The 25470-nt window shown below is 31.5% G+C and overlaps 1 protein-coding gene and 1 long non-coding RNA gene across 2 annotated transcripts; both read left to right on the top strand.

Annotated features, from left to right (window-relative positions):
- Positions 1–20017: 20017 nt before the first annotated feature.
- Positions 20018–22526, top strand: LOC128036090 (uncharacterized). Its single transcript, XR_008192956.1, has 3 exons — positions 20018–20114; positions 21178–21257; positions 22071–22526. It is a non-coding gene; the product is annotated as an uncharacterized LOC128036090 (long non-coding RNA).
- A 390-nt stretch (positions 22527–22916) lies between these two features.
- LOC105782920 (F-box/kelch-repeat protein At3g23880) lies at positions 22917–25414 on the top strand. Its single transcript, XM_012608016.2, has 2 exons — positions 22917–24420; positions 25154–25414. Exon 1 carries the CDS (start codon positions 23126–23128, stop codon positions 24290–24292), a length of 1167 nt encoding a protein of 388 aa, XP_012463470.1. The 5' UTR covers positions 22917–23125; the 3' UTR covers positions 24293–24420; positions 25154–25414.
- Positions 25415–25470: the final 56 nt, after the last annotated feature.

Here is a 25470-nt window from a genome sequence, read left to right as displayed (position 1 = left end):
TTTTTTGTCCCGAATCCAGCCCAACCCAAATATATTATGTCATAAAAATATTATATCAATTATATATATTAAATCACTAACCCAATAACAATTAAATTTATTATCCAAACCTAAACAAAGCTTACCCAATTCGAAATATAAAATTTTAAAAATTATATTTAATACAATAAAATATTTATTATTTTTATTTTTATTTTTAATATAATAAAATATGTATTATATTTATGGTAGTGTTTTTTAATATAAATACTTTTTAATGTATTAGAAAATTTTTATTTTAGCGTTTTTTAGTACATTTAGTGTATTATATTTTTTAAAAAATTATTTTAAATAAAAACTAATCTAAAAAAAATTAAATATGAGTGGGTTGGTCGAGCTCGGGTTTACCTTTCTTAAATTGGGCTAGGCTTGGGTAAAAAAGTAAGTCATTTTTCGGGTTGGACCCAAGCTTAGAAAATTGGTCTAAATGCCTTGCACGGGTCTGATCCAAACTCGGCCTGGCTTGACTCATGAGCACCTCTAGGTTGAACTTAAGTTATATATTTTTATAAGAGCTAAAATGTAAGTTCACTTATATCTTTATAATTTTTTTAAATAATTAAATTAAAATTTTATGATTTTTAAGGAGTTAAAGTTCGATTTTTCTGGCTTTTTTACACTAATAATGCAGAAAAAAAATTAATTACCAAAATAGGCACACGACAAATTGTTTACAAAAATAGGCCAAATGAACAGTGCACAACCGATGCCACTGAAGTGTCAAGCAACACCCCCAAATTCCCCCCAATCATTACAAGTTATATAAAAAAATATTTTTTTGTACCGCCACTGTGTCAGGCGGTATCGATATGTATTTTTTTAAAAATACTTGCAAGAAATACGAGTATTTTGAGTTAAAAAAGAAAAAAAATATATTTTTTAATGGTGCTACTGATCTGTCAGGCAACATCAGAAGTTAATTTCCTAGCTAAAGTTTAATATGACTTTACTAAATGTTCATAAATATTAAATTAATAATATTTACCGACTCCCTTGTCAGAAACCATCGTTTTGAAAACCACTGAAATCAGACTATTACATGCGTAAATAATTGGTTTTTGGATCTGGGTTTTGGGTGAAAGCAAAGGAGAAACAATGAAAATGGGAAGGGAAATGGTGGATTCGAGAAATGGGTTTAAGTAAATATTGGTGCTATAGTGAAAGATTTGGGATTTGAATTGAATGTTATCCTCCATTGTTCTTGAAAATGGATTGGTAAAACAAAAAATAAAATGGAATTTATAACTTAATATTTTATATTAAATTTTTTTTATTTTTATTTCAGATGAAAGGAGGGACTGTTTGATTTTAATCACAATCTTTTTGGGGTCCTTTCCTTTTGTTGCTATAGCTGCAGATTATACTAATGCAAGATTTGGTTTCACAATCATCACAGAGAGCTTTCTCCACCGCAACCTCTACTGAATACCCTAATGCAATTAATGGACTTTGTCAATGCAGAAGGGACCTATCGACAAGCCAGTGTTACAGCTGTGTGAGCAATATCTCGAAAATAAGTGAAAGTTTGTGGGAAAGCAGTAGCAGTCACGGTCCTTCTGAGTGGATGTTACTTAAGGTATAAGATAGTTGGGTTCTAATAGGTTCCAGAAATAGAGTTTTTGTACTATGTATATGGGTCGTCATCAAGTGGAAGAATGGAGTTTGAGAACAGAAGAGAGACTAGTTTCAACATGGTAGAAGAAGGGGTGAAAAGTGGTAACAACTTGGTTCTTAAAAAGCCAAGGAAACAAACCCAAGAATTTGGCGCCGTTCTTCGTTGCAAACAAAAACAAAAAGGAAGATGTATGAACATTAGGAAAATTTGAGGGGGGTTGACAAAATAAAGAAAAAAGAAAATGAAGAAATGTAGACGCATAACAAGAAAAAAAAAAAGAAACGAAACTAAAAAGGAAAGAGGAGGGGAAATAAAAAAGAAAATATAAGTATAATAGGACGTCACGTGGCAACATGCGATTGACCAGCGCTACCACGTCAGTAAAAAATTAATGGTGTTAGTGTCAGGTTCCAATATAGTAGACGAAAAAAGAGTTTAGGTACTAATTTGGGACAAAAAAACTATAAATACTAATCTGGAAGAAGTGGATAAGTTTAAATAATAATTTTATATTTAACCCTTATTGAAAAGGAAATTAATTGCAAAAAGATTTTTTTAAAAGAGCTCAAGAAAAGAGAGAGTTAGTAGTCCCAATTAATGTGGTGTAGCCAAATTTTTAAAAAAAATACAATTTTAATTTTAAAAGAATTTTGCCTTACAAAAGAAAAAATTGCTACAGTTATCAACTCTTTAAATAAAAATAAATAAATTGCAGACAAGCTTTATGAAAAACGTAAAATAATTAATTATTTCTCTCAGGCAACCCTTAAAATGTAAAATTAACTGTAGAAAACGTAAAATAATTAATTCTTTCTTTCTCCTTTAATTGTGCTACAGGGCAACCTTTAGAACGTAAAATTAATTATGGCAAGCTTCATGGGAAAGGAAACTTTTTAAAAAAATCTGAAAATATTTTTAAAAATTTATCAGACAAAAAGGAAAAAACTACTCCAGTTGTCATATCTTTTAAATAAAAATTTTTTTTTGATTGCACCACTTTAATTGTAACGCTAGCTCTTTCTCTTTTCTTGAGCTCTTTAAGAAAAACTATTTATAATTAGGGTCTGTTTGATTGCCAGTAAAATGTTTTCCGTAAAATAATTTCTGAAAAATGTTTTACTTTTCTGTAAAATGATTTACTAGAAAATATTTTCTCATTGTTTTACTGATTTCCGAAAATATTTTCCGAAAAGTTATTTTTACATATATTAATATATATTAATAAATTTTTATATTTTAAATTATTTTTACATATATTGCAATGATTTATTTATAATAATACTCAATTATTAAGCTACAATATTAATCGTTATAAATTGAAAAAAACTAATATTAAATAAATTATTTGTAATTGTGTTAAAAAAACAAGTTACTGGAAAATCGATAAACAGAAGCAATTTTCTACCGAAAATGAAGGAAGGAATGAATGAGGCGATAGAGAGGAGAGCACGGAAAATGTCTTACAGAAATTGAAAGGGTAAGACATTTTCCTTAAAATGTAACCCATTTTCTCTTGTTTTGGAGTTCATTTTCCAAATGGAAAATATTTTCCGCCAATCAAACGCTGGAAAAGTTAGAAATGATTTTCCGGAAAATCAATTCCGTCAATCAAACAGACCCTTAATTTCCTTTCCCACAAAACTCGACATTGTCATTATAGTCTTTTATAATTTTCTTTCCATATCACTGTTTTTCAAATAGAAAATTATATTTCTTGTACCACTATCACCCTCCCTTCTTTTCTTTAAACCAAAAAACAAAGCCCCCAAAAAAACATTTCATTCTCATCTTCATTGGTAAAACATGGTCTAGGAATTGAAAGACTCTGACGATGTAAAGTCGAATTAGCATACCTCCCACCATCATTGGTCAAATAATCCAAAATATGGTCTTGGAATTGAAAATCATCGACAAATTCACCATTGTTGTCGGTGGTGTAACCATATAGAGATTTAGTAAAACAATTATTTTTCTGCCCTTTTTTTTTCCTTTTCAAATGTTTTTTACAAATATCAACCAAAAAAAAATTACTTTTGGTAGCACCATTAATTTTTTCTTTTTTAAACCTAAAATACTCATATTTCTTGCGGTATTTTAAAAAAAAATACATACCGATACTATCTCGATATAATGGGCTACACCAAAAAATTATTATTTTATATAACTTGTAATGATGACTGTGCAATGTTTATTTTGCTTGTTTTTTTAAATAATTTGTAGTATGTCTGTTTTGATAATTAAAATTTCACATTATTGGAGTAAATAATCGAATTTTCTATGTTATAAATTTATAAATTTTAAAAGCTACCTCAAACTAAACCTTATTTTTAATCTAATATTTTATTTTTGAAAAATTATTTTGATACTTAAAATATTAATTTATCTATTATTGTGGTACTTGTAATTGATACAGTTAACACATGCGGCAACATGAAGCATCAGATTCGAACATTCTGATACTAAAACGTACCATAGCTACATGCACTAATATTTTGATTACTATTTACGATATTGTCCATGAAAAATAATGTCAATAGAAGTAGATATTTGGGTCCCAATCATTGTCATAACTTTTATTAAAATTCGACTTCAAACTAATCCATTGGTTTATTTTATTATTTAGAAAATACAAAATATTAAAATATATAAATACTAATATTAAATAAAAAGTTAAAATTTAAAAAATTATGTAAACAAAATTTTAAAATTTTACAAAATTATTATAATAAAAGAAAAAGCGATTTTGTCAAAGAATGTGATGAAGATTAATTTGCATATTATTAAAATGTAATGATATTTGCAGATTGCAACCTGCTTGTGTTGTTGTTGCTTTAAATAATTTAGATTAATTTGTGAAAAGAGAAGGGAAAATGTGGGAAAGTTCGTCTATGATAGTGGGTAAAGTTTATGAACTGGAATGCCCCAATCCAACCAAAACCAAACAAAACTAAAAGACTAAAAATTTATAATACAATTTTAAGTTCAGGTTTGATTTGGCTCGAAAGGTAGATTTATTTTTTTGTTCAAGTTCGGCTTAATTTCATAAAGGTAAACTGGGATCTAATCCAGTTCATCCATATTTGATTTTTTAGATTAATTTTATTTAAAATATAATACACTAAAAACATTAAAATAAAAATTTTCCACACTTAAAATACATTGAAAAATATTTATATTAGAAAAACAATATCATAAATATAATAAATGTTTTATTATATTAAAAACAAATAAATATAATAAATATTTTATTGTATTAAATATAATTTTTAAAATTTATATTTTTGATTGGGTTATTTAGTTGGGTAAGTTTTTTTTTTAGATTTGAGTATTAGTTTAATTGTTATTGGATTAATGATTTAATATAAATATACTTTTTTATTTTTTATAACATAATATATTCGAGCCAAGGTAAGATGAACTCGGACAAAAAAATCTTGCCCAAGGCTTGACCCATATAAAAATAGACCTTAAATTTTATCGAAGCCTATTTTTCATGTTTTGTATTTTATTTAAATCCTCTTATTTCTCGACCAAATTTTCAAATTTATACGAATGATTCAGCTCGTATAGTTGACACTATGACCTCATTAGCTTACAACAATAACTTGAGTGTTTCTTCTTTGGCACAACCGTAAGATAAAATTCTTAAAATTGTACATAATAATTTAAAAGGCAATACGCGTAGAATAGTACTGATTTAAATTTGGGGCAATTTACCAATAAAAGCCCTTTTTTCAAAAATTACTGAAATGGGCCCATTATTTTATTATTTATCGAAATGGTCCTTTTCTCATGAATCGTGTCACGTCGGTAGCGATGTCGAGTCTGATGCTGAGAATCGTGTCCACGTCGGCGTGATTTGATGATGTGGCGACAAATCGCGCCTCAAGGACGCGATTTGCTGCCACATCATCAACTCGCGCTGACGTGGACACGATTTCCTGGTGCGTACACTGACATCGCGCTGACGTGGACGCGATTTCGCCGTTTTTCTCACGTTAGGTTTTTTTGGCTTTTAGGGTTTAGGGTTCAGGCTTTTAAGGGTTTTTAGGTCCTGGATGTTTCTGATAAAATAGTATAAAATCGCTTCTAACAGGATGGTATTTGAGAAGAATTTGTGAAATCCCGCCCTCGTAGACGTGCATTTGCTACAGTAGGTCACGGAAGAAATAATTATTTTTTTGACGTTTCTGAGCAAATAGCATAAAATCGCTTCTAGCAGGATGCTATTTGAGAAGAATTTGTGAAATCGCAGCCTCGTTAGCGCGCTTTTGCTATAGTAGGTCATGTAAGAAATAATTTTTTTGACGTTTCTGAACAAATAATATAAAATCGCTTCTAGCAGGATGCTATTTGAGAAGAATTTGTGAAATCGCACCCTCGTGGATGCGCTTTTGCTACAGTAGCATGTTTGGGCTGAGGCTATAAATTAGGCAGAAAATGTTCTCAGAATGCATAAGTCACAATAGAAACAATTTAGAGAGGCTAAGAAGGTTAGAGTTTCAAATATGAGTGAACGTATTAGTGCTGTTATTTACTACGATGGTGAGGTTTACCACACCGAGAATGGTGTTGTTTTTTTGTCGGAGAATGCAGTGCGACTGGTTTTTAACCAGAACATAGATTTGACAGAACTTCGTAAAAGGATTAGGCGTAAAATTTTTGGAACGACGCCAATGAAAGTTTTGTCTATCACGTATCAATTTTGTTCTTCTATTGATCCGGTGACATATGACTCGTTCGACATAAAAATGTAATCGTAGCTTGGAGGCAATGGTGCAGACTCATCTTGCTAGTGGAGCACCTTATATTGAGTTATATGTACAATTTACGTCGCCAACTGATGTATCAGCGACCGGTGTTCGAGATGTATACACCACCCCCGGTCGACACTCGGTCAACGGGTTACAAAATACAGAGCAGCCCATGTTCGGTAGCGGTGTCAATTGCACATCCCCTGCAAGACACTCTATCGGTGGATGGGACATGTACGTCGGTGGCTCGATGTTTGATGCTAGAAATACGTACTGAGGAGCGGCATCAAGTTCTAGCGGGTGACAATCTACATCCAATTGGGGACGTTGTCAAATGCCTAGAAGAAGGGATGATGTACTCCCTACGACGTCAACCGGTGAGGGGACCTCGTACATTGCAGATGATTGTGGGTTTGAAGATGACTCGGATGTGGATCCTCATTGAGAGCCTGGGCCGGATGGTGCAGAAGTTAGCTTATTTTCTGAACCGGAGCCTATTCCAACAGAAGCTGAAGATGCTGACAAGAGTTCACATGAGGAAGAAAATCCACGATTCAAAGCATACTCACCTCCAGCCCACATGCATAATGTCGATCTGTCTGCAGATGATGCGTTAGAGTTTCCAGATCTACCACACCGGTTGTGTAATCGTACAAGTTTCGGGGGTAGATTTCGGCGAACTTGAAGTTGGTAATCAGTTTACCAACAAGGATAGTTTTATTGGTGCTTTGAAACAACATAGCATCAAAAATAGCGTTAACTACCACGTCGTTAAATCAAAATCTGATAAGTTTGAGGCGAAGTGTTCGGTGCAAGGCGACACATGTTCATGGAAAATCTACGCCTCGTTAAGGAAAAGGACAGGGTTGTGGGAGATAAAAAAGTACAAAGGTCCACATACATGTGCTGCAGGTACAGTATTCACTGTATCTGAATAATACTTTTATTATGCAATGTTGCATTATTTAATGTACTCCCTTTGTAGGTGTTTCACAAGATCATCCCAAAATGGATTCAGCTATGTTAGCTAGCTTGATACTGCCCACGATAAAAGCAGATCTTAAGACTTCAGTGTCGGTGTTAATTGCCAATATCCGTAGCCAAATGGGGTACACGCCCTCTTACCGCAAGGCTTGGATAGCTAAGCAAAAGGCATTGGAGAAGAAGCATAGTTGGTGGGACGCCTCATATAATGAAATATGACAGTGGTGTCAGGTGCTAGAGAGATACGTCCCCGGTGCCATCACAGACCTTGAAACGGAACATGCGTACTACAACGGTCGATTGCTACGTGGATGCCAAGTGTTCAAACGCCTGTTTTGGACCTTTAAGCAATGCCGAGACGCATTTCCATACTGCAAGCTGTTGGTACAAATTGACGGTACCTTCATGTTCGGTAGGTATACTCATCGGCTATTGCTTGCAATGGCACAGGATGGCGGTGGGAGAATTCTTCCAATTGCATTTGCAATAACACCGGGGGAGTCGTCTGATGACTGGGATTATTAATTGATAAATTGTATTACGTCAAAAAATGTATTAATGGTTAGTAAAATTATCAAATTATATACAATTATTAATTGTTAGTACCAATAAAACATTTTCCAAATTTAACATTATGTGAATGTAAAATTATTAAGTCAAAAATTGTATTAATGGTTAGTAAAATTATCAAATTATGTAAAATTATTATTTGTTAGTACCAACAAAACATTTTTCCAAATCTAATATTACGTTAAGGTTAGGGTTTTAATTAAATTAGGTTTTAAGGTTTAGGGTTTAAATTAGGTTAGGTTTTTAATTAAATTAGGTTAAGGTTAGGGTTTTTAATTAAATTAGGGTTTACGATTTAAATTAGGTTAGGTTTTAATTAAATTAGGCTAGGTTTTTAATTAAATTAGGTTAAGGTTAGGGTTTTAATTAAATTAGGTTAAGGTTAGGGTTTTTAATTAAATTAGGGTTTAAGGTTTAGGGTTTAAATTAGGGTTTAGGGTTTAAATTAGGTTTGGGTTTTTAATTAAATTAGGGTTTAAGGTTTAGGGTTTAAATTAGGGTTTAGGGTTTAAATTAGGTTTGGGTTTGAAATTAAATTAGGTTAGGGTTTTAATTAAATTAGGTTAAGGTTAGGGTTTTTAATTAAGGGTTTAGGGTTTTAATTAAATTAGGTTAAGGTTAGGTTTTAATTAAATTAGGTTAATGTTAGGGTCTTTAATTAAATTAGGGTTTAGGTTTTAGGTTTAAATTAGGTTAGGTTTTAATTAAATTAGGCTAGGGTTTTTAATTAAATTAGGTTATGGTTTTTAATTAAATTAGGTTAAGGTTAGGGTTTTTAATTGAAGGTTTAGGGTTTTAATTAAATTAGGTTAAGGTTAGGGTTTTAATTAAATTAGGTTTAAGGTTTAGGGTTTAAATTAGATTAGGGTTTTAATTAAATTAGGTTAAGTTTAGGGTTTTTAATTAATGGTTTAGGGTTTTAATTAAATTAGGTTAATGTTAGGTTTTTAATTAAATTAGGTTTAGGGTTTGAATTAGGTTAGGTTTTTAATTAAATTAGGTTAGGTTTTTAATTAAATTAGGTTAAGGTTAGGGTTTTTAATTAAGGGTTTAGGGTTTTAATTAAATTAGGTTAAGGTTAGAGTTTTAATTAATTTAGGTTAGGGTTTAGGGTTAAATTAGGTTAGGTTTTTATTACATCAAATAAACTTCTATTTTATTACATCAAATAATATCAAAATAACTCAAAAAATTTCTATTTTTTTACATAAAATAATATCAAAATGGAGCTAAATATTTGTACAAATAAATTTAACTACGGTAATCAATGTCTATGCCCGGGGGATTCAGTGCCACATGGCGGCCGTCGACGGTTACACGCTGGATTCCTCCTTTGTCTAGCTTCCAGCGGCGATTGTTGTTCCTCCAGTGGAGATTTTGGTTCTTCCGATTCGGCATCTGGTTGTCGGACTTGGGACGATGATCCACCTTCAAAGAATAGTGTATGTGGAGGTGTTTGCATCAAGAACGGCGACGGTGTTTGAAACCCATACGTTGGTGGGGATTGGTAAAAAGGAGAGCTCCCCGACGGTCCCCTTGCGATCCTCGCGCGCACCGCCTATACATCGGCGATCCGCTCGGCATAACAGGAAATGGAGCTGAACCGGGCATTTGGCTCCAACCTGCCATAGGACTCGGAAAAGGATACATATAAGGGTTAGGGTACATATAAGGGCTAGGAAACACACCTGGCATCATCTGAAAAGGTGGTTGCGTGGGTATCATCGGTTGAACTGCTGCGTCAGGTGACTGCGTCGGTGCTCTCGTTGGGCCTGGTAATCTTATGGCCGCTGATGATGAGCCGGGTGAATGTTTGGGCCTCGTTGAGAGGATGCCTTCGTCTTGTCGTCTTGGATTTAGAGGCCCGCGCCTTACCCTTTCGACACGTATTTGCCGCTGCCTTTCCTCTGGCGTCAGTAAATATGGCTTGCCATGGATCCTAAACCATGGCATGTATTTTGGAACGCATGATAACTCCGGAACGATGATTGGTTCCCGAGTAGGTAGATATTCATATCGATCTTCCCACATTTCCATGTACTCAGACCAGTATCTCGGCCAATCCGTATTCAATTGCCGAAGGTCAACTTTGTGTTGATCGTCAAACTCCTCAGGATCCACCGAAATCGGTTGTCTACATCCAAAATGTCGTAGCACTCTGTCTATCTGGTGCGGCTCCACGGTTGCGTAGTTAACCAACACGACTTTCATGTGCCAAGCTTGTGGATTTTGTAAAAACTCTTCCGGGATTACTGCTCGAATTGCCGGATCCTCGTATGGTGTCCATTGAAACTATATAAACATGATAGAAATATTAGTTATATACATAATACTAAATACTAAATATCAATCGAATAGCGAATGTATGGAAATATCTATTTGCAATAATACTTACTTCTGCTTCCGACCGTTGGTCCAATAGAAGTCGTATATCTTCAAGAGAGGACGGTAATCGAGCATAACTTGCCGGATGGTTTCACCTAATTAAATAAATTTTTAGCATACTTTTATTTTTAAAAATCTACATAATAATTGTAAAATGCAATATAATAAAATTTACCTCATTATGAGTGGGAATGTATATGGGTGGTTCACTCGAGGACGTAGAAATGGAAAGCGAAACCGTGCCCATGACTACAGTAGTGACATGCAACCTCCGATGTTTGCTCTCCTCGGTCGCGTCGCCCCGTACATCTCCCGATATAATGTTGCCAAGACGGTAGACCCTCAACTCAATTCAACGGCTGCTCTAAAATCAACGAGTTTTAGCAGCCATTGTAGATGTACGCGGCTCCGTGATGTGTCGGGCATCAGATAACCTCCAATTATTTGAAGAATGTATGCCCGAGCATATCGGATTCTTTCAATTTCAGTTGAATCTTCATCCGGATCAGGGAATGTGTCACGTAACCAGCCCATCTCGACCTTACCTCCCTCAATTTTCTCCGGAATAGCGCCCAAAAGCTCGTGGCACACCGCCTCCCAATTGCTAGATTGGGCAGACCCGGTGACTGGGTGCCCGTCCACCGACAATCCCAACTGCAGACTAACATCTTCTAGAGTGATAGTGCACTATCCACATGGAAGATGGAATGTGTGCGTCTTGGGTCTCCACCTCTCGATCAACGCACTGATCAGTTTCGGGTCCAACTTGCATCCCCGGCCCACCGTCGCCACTTGCCAAAAACCCGCTTCCCCCAGGTAGTTCTCTACCAACGGTGATGGAGGAGCATGCATATTCCGGATATTGCATTCCAATACCCGATCTTCAGACTTTTATAACAAATAATAAATTAATAATTATCTAAAAATGCATAAATAAAAAATTCTTAAATAATATTTAAAAATTAAATTTAACACTTACCATTGTCATTTGTTCCACCGATATGTGATGCCTATCAAGACGAGTCAATGATGCGGCCATTGATAAAATCGTACAAATTTTTACGATTTATAAAAATATAAAAAAAATTTAAAATTATTTTAAAAAAGGAAATTGAAATTAAATATGGATTTGAGAGAATTTTTGAAGGAAATTGAGAGAATTTTGGAAGGAAATTGAGAGGAATTGAGAGGAAATATGAGAGAGGATTTGTTTGTGAAAAAATAAAAATGGGTAGGGGTATTTATAGTTTTTTTTTACCATTGGGGGGGGCAACGGTCAAATTTTTTACCGTTGCGTACTGTTCACGCGTGGTCTAAACCGCGTCCACATCAGCGCGAGTTGCTGACGTGGACGCGATTTCCTGGCGCGTACTCTGACATCGCGCTGACGTGGACGTGATTTCCCGGAAAAGGACCATTCTAGTAAATAATAAAATAATGGGCCCATTTCGGTAATTTTTGAAAAAAAAGGCTTTTATTGGTAAATTGCCCTTAAATTTAATTGTATCTCTTTTTATTTTAAAAAAAAAAGTAATTTGAAATTTAATATCATGGACTTGTAAAATAAATTTTCATAATTCAAGATTGTAAACTCTTTGATGTATGAATATTTTTGGCAATATGCACCGTGAATTTTCTCAATATTAGCTCTCCATAACCTTAAACACTTTTCCTTGATTCAGAATAAATAAAATTGAATTAGTTAGCTAAAGAATATAATCGGAAGAATTATTAAAAATTGATTAAGCTATTCAAGTTTTTTTAAAGAATAAATTACACTAATAGTTACTCAATTTTGAGATAGTTGACAAAACAACTACTTAAGTTTCAATTCAATTACTCAACTTTCAAGAATACAAAACAGTCATCACTAATCATTTTCCGTTAGAGATAACAATTCAAAAATATTCATAGCACTAAAAATATTCAAAGATAGTAACCATTCAAAATTTTAAAAATTTGCTCGAAAAATATGAAAAATAAAAAATCAGAACATTTAAAAAATCTTGAAAAACCCTTTAAAATTAAAAAAAATCAAAACTTCTCATAAAAAGTTTTAGAAAAAGATTATATAGAATTTGAAAAAATAAAATACAGAAAAATATATTAAAATTTTATATTTTAAATATGAATAAATAATAAATGTCTAAAACTAAAACAAAAACAAAAATTTTGGTTGCATTTAGATCTCACATCATATGTTTCGCTTTCAAGTCAATTTTGTTGTGTTAACACCTATATATTTTTAATTTTATTCTTGTTTTGAATTTTAAGGTTTTTTTCATATTTTAGGAAAAATAGTTTTTTGTTATAAAATAAAGAGAGATAGAAAATAAAGAATAAAGAAAATATAAAAGCAATAGAGAATGTACTTTATTAATCAAATGGATTATTTACAATGTTTCATCAGAGTCTCTATTTATAGGCATAAGAAGTATAAAAGAAGTAGAGATCTAATTGTAATAACTATTAGAATTTAAAGTACATCAAAACTTTATCTTTATCATGATGGACATCCACTTAATAAGGTATTCATAACACCCCCTTGAATGTCCATTGGTAGATAATGTGCTTTGTTAAAACCTTATTAGGAAAAACCCTGTGGGATAAAAAACCTAATGAAGGAAAAAGAGCACACAATCTTTTATTACAAGCTGCCTCGTTAAAAACTTTTACCAGGAAAACCCAAAGAGACAAAACCTTGGTTAAAGGAAAAGAGTACAACTTGTTTTTAGACTCCTCCTGATGGCAACATTACATTACATCTTTGAGTCAACGTATTCCAATCTTGTGTAGTAGTCTTTCAAATGTTGAAGCTGACAATGCCTTAGTAAAAAGATCTGCTAAGTTATCACTAGAATGAATTTGTTGAACATTTATATCACATTTTTCTCAAGATCATAGGTGAAGAATAATTTTGGTGAAATATGTTTCGTTCTATCACCTTTGTTGTAACCACCCTTCAATTGAGCTATACATGTTGCATCATCTTCATATAAGATAGTTGACATCTTTTCCTGTAAAGACAAATTACATACCTTTTGGATATGTTGGGTCAATAACCTTAGCCAAACACACTCCCGACTTGCCTCATGCATTGAAATTATTTCTGCATGATTTGAAGAAGTGGCAAGTAATGTATGCTTTGTTGAATGCTATGATATGACAATAACCCCAAATGTAAATAAATATGATATTTGAGATCGACCTTTATGTGGTTGTGATAAGTATTCAGCAACAGCATAGCCGACTAATAGGGATTTTGAATCATTTGAATAAAATAACCCCATATCAATGGTCTCTTTGAGATATCTAAATACATGTTTAATTTCAATGCCTACGTGTTGGAGAAGAACTAAATCTTGCTAACAAGTTTATAGCGAAAGTTATATCAGGTCTTGTGTTGTTTGCAAGATACATTAATGCCCTTATGGCACTTAGATATGGTACTTCAGGACTAAGAAACTCTTCATCATTCTCGCAAGGACGAAATTGAACTTTATTCACATCTAACGATTGTACAACCATCGGAGTACTTAATAGGTGTGCTTTATCCATGTAAAATTTCTTTAATATCTTTTTCAATAAGTTGATTAATGAACATGAATTTCATTTTTTAAATGCTCTATTTGTAAGCCAATATAAAACTTTGTTTTTCTAATATCTTTCATCTCAAATTCTTTATTTAAACATTTTTTTGTATGGCTGTTAATTTTAGGGTTTGTTAGGTCTGTTTAATTATTGTTTTAGGAGTTTTATTTTATGCTTTGGGCCTCAGCCTTTTTCCCTTTTATTTGTTTCATTTTTATTTACAATTGGTTTTCTATTTACTTAATAAAGCAGGCCAGGTTTTTTCAAAAAAAAAACTCTTTAGGAGTTCCAATAATATTTAGATCATCAATAAAAACAACAATTATCACAAAATCTTATTCAAACCTTTTTATAAAGACACATGGACAAATTGAATTGTTTTTGTAACCTTCTTTTAACAAATATTCACTAAGGTGATTGAACCACATACGTCCAGATTGTTTTAGTCCATATAAACTTTTCTTTAATCTGATCGAAGCAATTTTCTCTAGAAACTCTATATCCTTCTGGGATTTTAAATCCTTCAGGGATTTTCATATAAATTTCACTACTCAATCTTTTTATTTTTAGTCCAATCTTTTCTATTTTTACATTGATCAATAGATTTAGGCTCAGGATCCTCATTTTCTTTTATTATTTCAATAGTAACATTATAAGCAAAATTGTTGTCAACAACTACATTTTTTTTTCGGTTCCATCTTTTTCTCGTATTGACATAACTTATCGAGATCTCTTTATTTTCATCATTTTCATTTTCACTTTTAGGTACCTAAATCTCTTCTTGAGTTTTATAATTAGTTATGTCATGGGTCTCTTCAAGAACCCCCGCCTCTACTATATGACCATATTAAATGTTTGCTCCTTTTCTTTTATGAGGATTTTTATCTTTGGAACCGATCGGTCTTTCATGCTTCAACCATGGATTACTTTCTTTTGCACTAATAGTTTGCCCTATTAGGACATCAATTCGTATTGGAGCATTTGTAGCTGGTATGTGAGATTTAATGAATTTGGCAGTAAAATTAATTATCTGTTGAACTTTTGGTTCACATTACTTTGTACGAAGATCTTAGATATTGATAATTCATTTCAAGTACTTTATTAATCTAACTTTTTATCCTCTCCTCTTAATGTTGGGAAAACTGACAACTCATTTCATGACTAAATATTGTATTAATAGCTCAAAAATATTATAAGGAGACTCATATAAATATACATTCTCAATCTTTTATTATGACCCATCTTTGTGCGTTGTGTTAGAGCAGTTGGAACATATACCGCACATTCAAAAATTATAAGATGGGAAATATTTGGATCTTAACCAAAAATCAATTGTAATGGGGAGTATGTATAATTTATTAGCTTGATGCCTACAACATGTAAATCTCATGTTGAAATAGGAAGTTTTGTTCTCATAAGTAATGGTTTAGCTATTAGTTGGAGGTGTTTGATAAACGATTCAACTAAACTATTTTGTGTGTGAACATGAGCTACAGGATGTTCAACTTTTATTCCAATTGACATGCAATAATCATTAAAAGCTTGTGACATAAAGTCACCAACATTAGCAAAATGAATTGTTTTAATTGCATAATCTGAAATTAATCATTTAAACAAGCAATCTCGCAAATGATAGGTTGTGAGTTGATAACGCATGTGATTATTTTGTAGATGCATCTACCAAAATCATATAATATCAAAACCATCCACATGGTGAATGAATGAGCCCATATTCATTTCAGAAATGCAAGACATTAAATTTCAACTTTAGCTAGTAAGTTTCTAAGAATCAATTTTCATTGAGAACAAACAACAAATGAGAATTTTTTAAATTAAATAATCTTCTCGTTCTTTAATTAATGTCCATATAAATTCTCAATTAATTTTCGCATCACATATGATTCAGGATGGTTTAACCGGTCACGCCAAATAGTAAATGTATTTGTATTAGTAAACTTCGTTTACTTTATCATGTTTTTCAATTGTACTAATAATGTAAATACAAATTTTGACAATCTATAATTATATTGTCATTCTTTTATTTTGTATCCACATATAAATACTATTGTGACATTTACTACTAGAAATGTCTAAATCAATGTGAAGCCTATAATGCCACTAAGTCAATAAATAAATATAATTTTCAAACAATTATATGTAATATTTGCTTCAAGAAATATATCAAAGTCTTCAAATATAAAGTGCGAGAGGTCCCAAGTTCAATTCAAAATATAAATAACCCAATCCCTTTTGATTCATATGAAATATAATATTTTCCTCATTCACAATCTCAATATGAGAACTATTATGAATATCTTTTAAAACTAATTCATTAACCATCACAAACTTTGTGTTTTTAGATATTGATATATTAGCTCTTCCGAGCTTTCAACTAATTTTGTACTATAAATATTGGAATATATTTGTTTATTTCAAGACCAAATAAGATAAATATTTTCTATCTGTAATGATAAAATTCATTACTACATTCTCATATCCTTCCTTAAAGAATATTAACAGATACAAAATATTTAGGCATACACCACATATGTGACCAATAATCTTTCAAGTCACATTGATAACGTAACTTATCTTTACCATTTGAAAAGTTATCTTGAGAACTCTCATTGTTCTTTTATTTATTACTATGTTCCCACTTTTAGTGGTTCATGAATATATCTTTTATTTTCTTTATATTTACTTTCACTTCAGGGAATGCAACAAATGTAGTAGGACGGACTTATAGACATCCCAATAGATTCTTTATTTCATAATCACCATCGCAAACATGCGTGAGATTTCAAATCAAAATCTACCCATTCATGTTGTCATGATTAGTCTCCAATTATAATAAATATGATATAATAAATAAAACATAATAAAATATACCTGAAGATTTTTAACATCATCGTCATCACCTTGACTATTATCACGAGCACTATTACAAGTAGTAAAATAACTTTATTTTCGTAATAAAATTTATAATCTAATAGTAAAATCATTTAATAAATAATCAAAATTTTTATGGACGATGCTTGAAAATTATCCGATACGCATTGTACCAAATTTCAATACACATTTATGTTATAAAATCTTATCTTTCTCTATTAAAATATTTATAAGTTCAATTTAAAAGATATCATACAATCATTCAACATTAGCAAGTTAATAAGACTCAATAGATCCTATCAAATTTCCCTTTAATCAACAATAGTAGGTTAACAACAATTTTCACCATAATTAAAATTTCAAGAATATTTAATAACAAAATTTAATAATCAAAACATCTAAATATTATGCATAATATAACTTAATTAAAAAACTTCAAAAATAATGATTTACCAAAAAAATAGAGAAAACATACCATATTAATAGCAAACATATCTAATCAACGATTATGTCTTTTACATAAAAAAATTAACCAAATTTATACTTTACCCATGCTTGTAATATAAATCAAAGATCGAGAATAAAAATCATAATCCAATCTGAGATTGAATCTTTCAATACCCCGAATATGAAGTTGTAAAGGTGAAAGTTTAAGGTGAAAAGAATTTGATCTGTGGGATAACTTCGAAAGATTTTGAAAAAATAGAGAATCATCGTCTTGATAATGTATTATAAAATTAAGAAAGATGGAGAGAATAAAAATAAAGAAAATATAAAAGTAATAGAGAATGTACTTTATTAATCAAAGGGATGATTTACAATGCTTCATCAGAGTCTTTATTTATAGGCATAAGAAGTATAAAAGAAGTAGAGATCTAATTCTAATAACAATTAGAATTTAAAGTACATCAAAACTTTATCTTTATCATGATGGACATCTACTTAATAAGATATTCATAAAATTTTTAAAGATAAATTTATTAATTTATTCAATTAATGGAATCATACAATTCAGAGAAAAAAAATAGCAAACACTTGTCGTAGATGGTGAAGGACAAACTCCATCAACACAACAAAGGCTTTAGCCTCAGCATCAATAGAACATTATGACATGTTGACAATTGGCTTTGTCACAACTCAAGCACGACGTATCTGGAGTGATTGCAAGTACTTGATACGATAAGAAAATCAACTTTGGATGGTCCAAAGCAGTGAGCAAAAATCGACAAAAGAATCGAGCATTCACCAAACTAGAGAGGACGACAACAAAATCATCCCTAAAATCACTTGTAAAATTAAGATTACATGCATAAGTAAGACTAAAGAACGTGCTACAAGAGTAGACAAATAATTCTAAAACTGTGGAGACTTATTAAACAATAGAAAACAAAAAAATATATAAAACTTAAGACAACACGAGTCCAAATCGACGCATGAAATCATCTATTATTCTAAAATACTCTCAAAATAGAAAAAAATTAAAAAGTTGATAAAGAGCTACCCACTTTTCAAGAAAAACTACTGGTGGCCGATGGAATTTCAGTGAACAATAAGCACTGTCATCTACCCATTACAACTTGCGAAGACATCAAAAATACTCACAAAATAGATCTGCAAACTGAAAAAAAAAGAATACATATGTAGTGAATGAGAAGAAGAAAGAAAGAAAGGGTTGATGAAGGAGGAAAAAGGCAGGCGATAGCTAGCTCGAAGGTTGGCATCACCACTAAACAAAACGAAAGATAAAAAATAAACGGCTTGGAGAAAAAAAGAAAAATTTCTTTAGGGTTTTTGATGAATTTGTATGTATTTTTTATTTTAGTATTTTTAAAAATATATATTTAAAATTTCAAGATAATCTTCTTACCCAATTATTAGCACATTTTTGTTTCACTAACCTAACTATGAACACTTTTCATTGGGTCAATATTGGTTAGATATCTAACTTAATGCTGAATTGGACTCTTATTTGATAGCATTGAATTAAAAGACAAAAATGTGTAGCTTTAAAAATTGCTATCCTTTAGTTGAAAAACTGAAATTTGATTGCCAGCTTTGGGGGTAATTTCAAAAGAGAAAGGAAGGATAAAAGAAAAGCCAAGACACCCCAATATTCCAATTCTAATGAAAATCCCAGTTTGATACATTGCAAAAATAGAATTTCTTTTTCTTTTTAGGTTTGATTTGTCAATTACTCAGAAATAGGATTAACTTAAAAAACAAAATTAAGGGAGAATATGATTTTATAACTTAAAATGGATGCAATTTTCTTTTTCCCAAACAAATTTAAGTAAAATATTTTGTTAAGTTTAGATCTCAGTGTGATATGTTAACTTTAGGGGTTAACTTAGCCAAAAAAAAATGCATGCTCTAATGTGAAAATAATTACTAAATTTAAAGATAAACTTGAAAAAAAAATCTAGGGCCTAATGAAACCTTGACTCAATTGGCAAAGGCAAAAGCCCTACATCTTAGGTATTTAAGTTTGAGACTCACCGTTCACAATTTTATGCATGGGTTTCCAAGTCCCACCATGTGCAATTACCATGTATAAGTTTAGTCCAGTTAGTTCAATTTGTTGACTTTAATCTGAACTATACTAGTTCTTAATCCAGTCGTGCTATAATGATTTGATTTCCAATCAATGTGTTAAACAAAATCAGCTATTGTGTAATGGCCCAAATTCAAGGCTATCGGAATAGTGGTTTCGTAACCACAAATCCGATTTAAGGAGAAATTTATTTTAATATTTTTGCATGAATATTGGTATGATAGGAAAATCGTATGAAAATATTGATAGAAAATTTTTACTGATTTAGTGGTTAGTTAGAAAAAGAAAGTATTGAAGAAATTGGGTAAAAATAAGGTATCGAGACCTCGATCTCGTAAAATTGAGTCAAAAATATTTTATAAATATTTATGAAGTGTTAGTAAAATGGTATTAAAATTTCGTTAGAAAATTTTAATGTTTGGGTAGTCAATTAAGTAAAAAGGACTAAACTGAAAAATGTGTAAAAGTTACTAGAAGGATTAAATAGCTCAATTGTTAAATGAGGAGGGACATAAATTGCAGATAAACCCAAAATGAGATATTTTGGGCGGCAATAGCCGAGAAAAATCAGGAGAATTGAAGAATTAAGGGTAAAATTGGAATATTGCAAAAATTTGCTTTAAAAGTTAGCACTAAAGTGGAATATCTAGAATTCTCTTCATATTTTCTGCACTCTCATCAGCCAAAAACATCCTAAGGGTTTCTTCAAGCTATTTTTTCATAATTTTTGCACCAAGTGAGTTAATCATTGCCTTTTTCTTATAATTTTTGTGTTTCTAAGACTTTTACAACTAGGTCTTATTACTAAATTCATTAGTTTTTGATTTCATGGATGAAATTGAAAGTCACTATGGTTGAGTGCTGTAATTTCATGATGAAATAGCATGAAATTGAAGCTTTAATTTGTTTATGAAATGATTTTATTAGGTAATTTCAATAGAAATTGATTTATAGGACCTAATTGTGAAAAGGTTTGGAATTAAAGTCTAGTGCTAAAATTCTGATTTCCAAAGGTTATAAAGTAGTTTAAAGTGATGGAATATAGTGTTAATTGAGAAAAATCAGCTCAATTGAAAGGTTAATTGAGTAGGGATAAAATTATCATTTATTGAAAGTTTAGGGAAAAATAGTAATTAACATCATGCACAAAAACAGTTTTGGACAGCAGCAGTAGTCTAACTTTGGAAAATCACCAAAAATTGTAGAGATTAAATTAGAGGATGAATAAAATATGAAATTAAATCTTATTGAGTCTAGTTTCTCATGGAAGAAACGGTTTAATCAATAGAATTGTAAATCATGAGATATAATAGGTTTTGTGAGACAAGGTTAGAATGAATTCGGGTTCCCCTGTTCTGACTTTGGAAAATCATTAAAAATTGTACAAAAATAATTATGAGTTATAATTTATATGCTTAGAGTACTTAATGAGTATATTTTCAGATGAAACAAACAAAAACATCATATAAATTCTGTACAATGAGATAATTAATTTTTAGTGAAGAGGGGTCGGAACTGTCAAATAGTGAAACAGGGGAAATTTAAAGAATAAACTGTACTTATTGGCTACACCAAAAATTCTGAAAATTTTATGGTAAGAAGATATATGAGTCTAGTTTCATGGAAAATTAACGGATCTTGATTTGGAGTTCTGTAGCTCAATATATAAATAATTTAGTGACTGTGACTCAGTGAGACAGCTTTGAATGCACTATAAATAATAATGGAATTATAGAGAATCTTACACATGAACATGAAATGTATTAGATTAATGATTAAATTTATTTATTTGGATCCAGAAAGTTCAAATACGAAGCTAGATCGAGGAAAAGAAAAAGTTCGGGATTAGTAGATTTTTTGTTTACGAACAATTATCGAGGTAAGTTCGTGTAACTTGAATTATATTCCTAAATGCTTGAAATGTTTGTTATTGATGTGAATATGATTTGGATGTTTATTGTATGATAATTGATGAAGTATTGATATTCTTGATGAAAAGAGGAAATAAATCTCGGTTGAATGAAAGGAAAATTCGATGGATCCTGAAAAGGAATTGACGGTAAAAAGGATCTAGCCCAGACGGGTGATCCTATTCTGATATAGCCCTCCCGAAGAATATGTGGTAAATGGATTTATCACAGATGGATAATCTGAATTAGGGTCTGAATTTAGCCTGGACTGGTAATTCAGATCCAAGCTCATTAGAGTAATTGTCGTTGCAGGGGATTTAGCCTGGACTGGTAATCCCGACAATACTCTATGAGTTTATATTACTGTGATTTAGCTCGACCGGTAATCCTACTGTAAGGATGAGGTTCATGAGTGTGCTCTCTGAAATGGAAATGTGCGCACATGAATATGAATTGACGGACCCGGAATTTGTACACTTAGGTGTACCCCTGAAAATCCATCGAAATTCCAAGTAGTTCAACGGGATAAATATGGAAAAATAACAAGGAAATGAAAATCATGGAATTGATGAGCTCATCAATCATGATATATATTATTGATACGTGGAAATTATTGGACTAATTTGAATGTTGAGTTTGTGCATGATAGGGGAATAATGTATTGAATGGATGTATGAATGTTTATTGCATTGTATAAAAAAATATTAGGTAAGTATAATTCCTGTTACATGAGCTTACTAAGCACAAAGTGCTTACCCTGTTTCTTTTTCACCTGTTTGTAGAGTTAAGAGCTCGGAGGTCGGATTTGGTCAGAGACACATCACACCATCAACCTCAAGATCTCGGTACATAAAGAAACTTTATTTTGGAAATCAATGGCATGTATAAGCTAGTAAAGTAGATGTTAATATGGAATGAATGTATGGTTAGCCATTAATATGGCTAACAAATTTTGGTTTTGGTATGTGATAAGATTATCTTATGAATACAGTAAATCTATCTTGAAAATATTTTGAAATGGATTGGTTGTGTTGGATTGGTCTCAGTTTTAAAATTTTAGGGAAGAGTAGATATTTATAAACGGGTTATATTGAGTTAAAAAAAATTTATTCAGTAAAATCTGGTAATACCTCGTATCCTATTCCGGCGACGGATACGGGTAGGGGTGTTACATATTGACATTATTAATAATTAAAATAAATTTGATTAAATTTGTATAGTATAATACAAAAAATTAAATAATGAAATTTGATGGTATTTAATAAAATTTCATTGAATATGAATTCTTATAAATAATTAATAAAAGGTTAAATTATGTATTAGTTCCTATTCTATGCATAAGTTTTAGATTTCATTTTATAAATTTTACTTTTAAATTTTTAAATTTTAATACTAATTCAAATAGTATGAATTAAATCAATTAAATAAAATTTTATTATTAATTTTGTATACATAAATTGTGAATTTAATTACCATTCACCAATTTAATGATTTTTAATATTATAATTTCAAATTTTACTCAACCAATAATCAAAACAGTGATTAAATTCATTAATTAAAAATAGAAATATTATATATATATATATATATATTAAATCTACATTATCTGAAATTAATATAAAATATATTTAAGCCAGCAAAGCTTAAATGGAGTAGGTAATTTACACGAATCAATTTGGAAGGTGTCTTAGAAGAGAGGTGAAGCAACCCATCATCATCCACCTAAGAGTAAGAACCGTAAACAGAGGTACCTTTTTCCTTCCCTTTTCCCTCATTTTCTCTCGGCCCAAACAAAAACAAAAAAGGAAAATAAGAGCTTTGTGTTACAGACCCAGAAATGATGTCAAAACTAGCAATGTTTCCATACTATTTCCCTGAAGAAATCTTCCTTGAAATCTTCTGTAAACTACCTGTGAAATCCCTGGGGAAATGCATGTGTGTTTCTAAAGCCTGGAATTCTCTCATCAAGGACCCATATTTTATTTCCAGCCATGTCAGCCATCAGTCAAAGCTTCGTCGCACAAAGGACAACAATCTCTTCTTTGTCATGACTGGCCGCCATGAAGCGGAATACTCTCTGCATTCTGATGACCAAGAATTCAGAAAGTACGCCCAGTTAGAGTACATGCCTTTTGATAACCATCATTCTATTGTTGGTGCTTGCAATGGGTTGCTTTGTTTGATGGACTTTCAGTTTAGTTTCGATAGCATCTTCATTTTATGCAACCCAATTATTCGGAAGTCTATTACGCTACCAAAACCATGTTTGTCTAGTTTGCCATATAAAATATCCGTTGGGTTTGGATTTGATTCAGCGCAAAATGACTATAAACTTCTGAAAATCACTAAGAAAGGTGTGCTAGACAAGTATGTTGAGGTTGAACTTTACTCACTCAAAAGGAATTGCTGGAAAATATTAGCCCCACCAAAATATGATCTTTATTCTGATGATTTCATGGTTTATGTGAATGAAACTGTTCATTGGATTGCTTATGAGAGAGTGAATAATGAAGGGAGTTATAGTTGTAAGCTTTTGATTTTGGGTTTTGATATGAGGGATGATGTTTTTAAAGAGATTATGTTGCCTGAGAGATTGAGGAATTTGCCCCATCAGTCAGAGATCTATGTAATTCCATATGATGAATTGTCATCAATTGCTGTGATTGAATTGGGGTCTTTACATGCCGAGTGTGATATATGGGTGATGAAGAAGTATGGTGTCGTAGAAACATGGACTAAGATGTACAGTTTAGGAAAACTGGGGACGGAGCCAATGCCGAGGGTTCTGGGATTTAGGAAAAATGGGGATTTGATCTTGAGAACTTACAACAATCTAAGATTGGTTTCCCGTGATCCAGAGAGCCATGAAATCGATTATTTTGGAATTCAAGGAAGACGTACTTATGTTTGTAATTATACAGAGAGCCTAGTGTTACTTGATCGAGTAATTGATGGTGCTATGACTGAGAATCGTGCAAACTATGCGGGTAATGCTAATCGTTGAGTGAGCGGCTTTATGGATTTACTGAACTTGCTGCCAATAATGAAGCAATCGATGATTCTAGTTATGTAAGAAGAATGTACTAGCAATGAACTCTTTGAGTAAGGGAGCAGGATAACAGCTTAGAACAGGCAAGTACACTTGCCTATTTTTTGAACTCTGCTCTATTTTGTTGATTTCTTTATACATTTAACCATTTGAATCTAAAAATTTACTGAATTTGACTCGAGCATTCCTGGTTATACATGCATTTGTCTGATCTGCTCGATTGCTTTGTAGTCTATACATTAACTTATCTATTATGGTCGGTTCTGAAATCATCTTTAGCTGGTAGGATTCGGTTAAGATATGGGAGAATTTTAACAACCCTACCAAAAGTTTGCATTTGTAGTTAGGTTCCAGGGGGGTCGGGTTGGCCTTTTTTTTTTTTTGTTTGATTCAAGAATTTATGATGATCCCAAAGTTCTTTAAGTCGAGCACCTTAAGTTTTCAATCTTTGAATGAGAAACTGATATTGATCCAAGCATAAGAATAAAAACCTGATGGGTTTTGTTGATAGAATTGTGCTGGGTAGTGTAAAACAGTGGTTACAGGTATGATACACAGACTCTTCGATGTTCTCGAAAGTACTCATGTCTAACACCTATGCCGATGGATATTCAGACATGAATATGTAGGTCTGATACATCAATTAGCTTGTGACTGGAGGCATTGCTTAGGGGTTTGCTTTATTATTTCCAAGTCCCAAGTTGTGAACTTCCGAATTTTGTAAATTCAGTAGTTAATTACTTGTTACTCCCCTTTCTGCAACAACTTCCTTCTTTCAGTGTTGAATTATTATTTATTTCCAATGTTTAATTTCAGGAAAATGAAGAAATAAATCAGTTTATTTGGCTGCAGAAGCATAAAGAAGACGATGATTATTTTATATGGATTTTTTTTTATTCAATTATGTTTGAGTAATAAAATGATGAGCCATATTTGCAAAAGCATACAAAAGGCTGAATATTTTATATATAATTTTTTTGGTTCAATTAGGTTTGAGTACTAAAAATGACGAGGCATATTTTAAAGTTTGTTATATGCTTGAAGCTAGAAATGGGATGATTATAATTCTTACCCTCAGCCTTCCTCTTCTCCTGTTATATATCGTTTGAGTATACTCAACATGCCTACATATT

Source organism: Gossypium raimondii, chromosome 13 (assembly GCF_025698545.1).
Source record: "Gossypium raimondii isolate GPD5lz chromosome 13, ASM2569854v1, whole genome shotgun sequence".
Taxonomy (NCBI): Eukaryota; Viridiplantae; Streptophyta; class Magnoliopsida; order Malvales; family Malvaceae; genus Gossypium; species Gossypium raimondii.
Note: the sequence above shows the minus strand (reverse complement) of the source record. Positions and strands in the feature narration are given on the sequence as shown.

What these genes read in the sequence shown, in the direction of transcription:
- LOC105782920 (XM_012608016.2), top strand. Translation starts at nt 23,126, where the DNA reads ATGATGTCAAAACTAGCAATGTTTCCATACTATTTCCCTGAAGAAATC.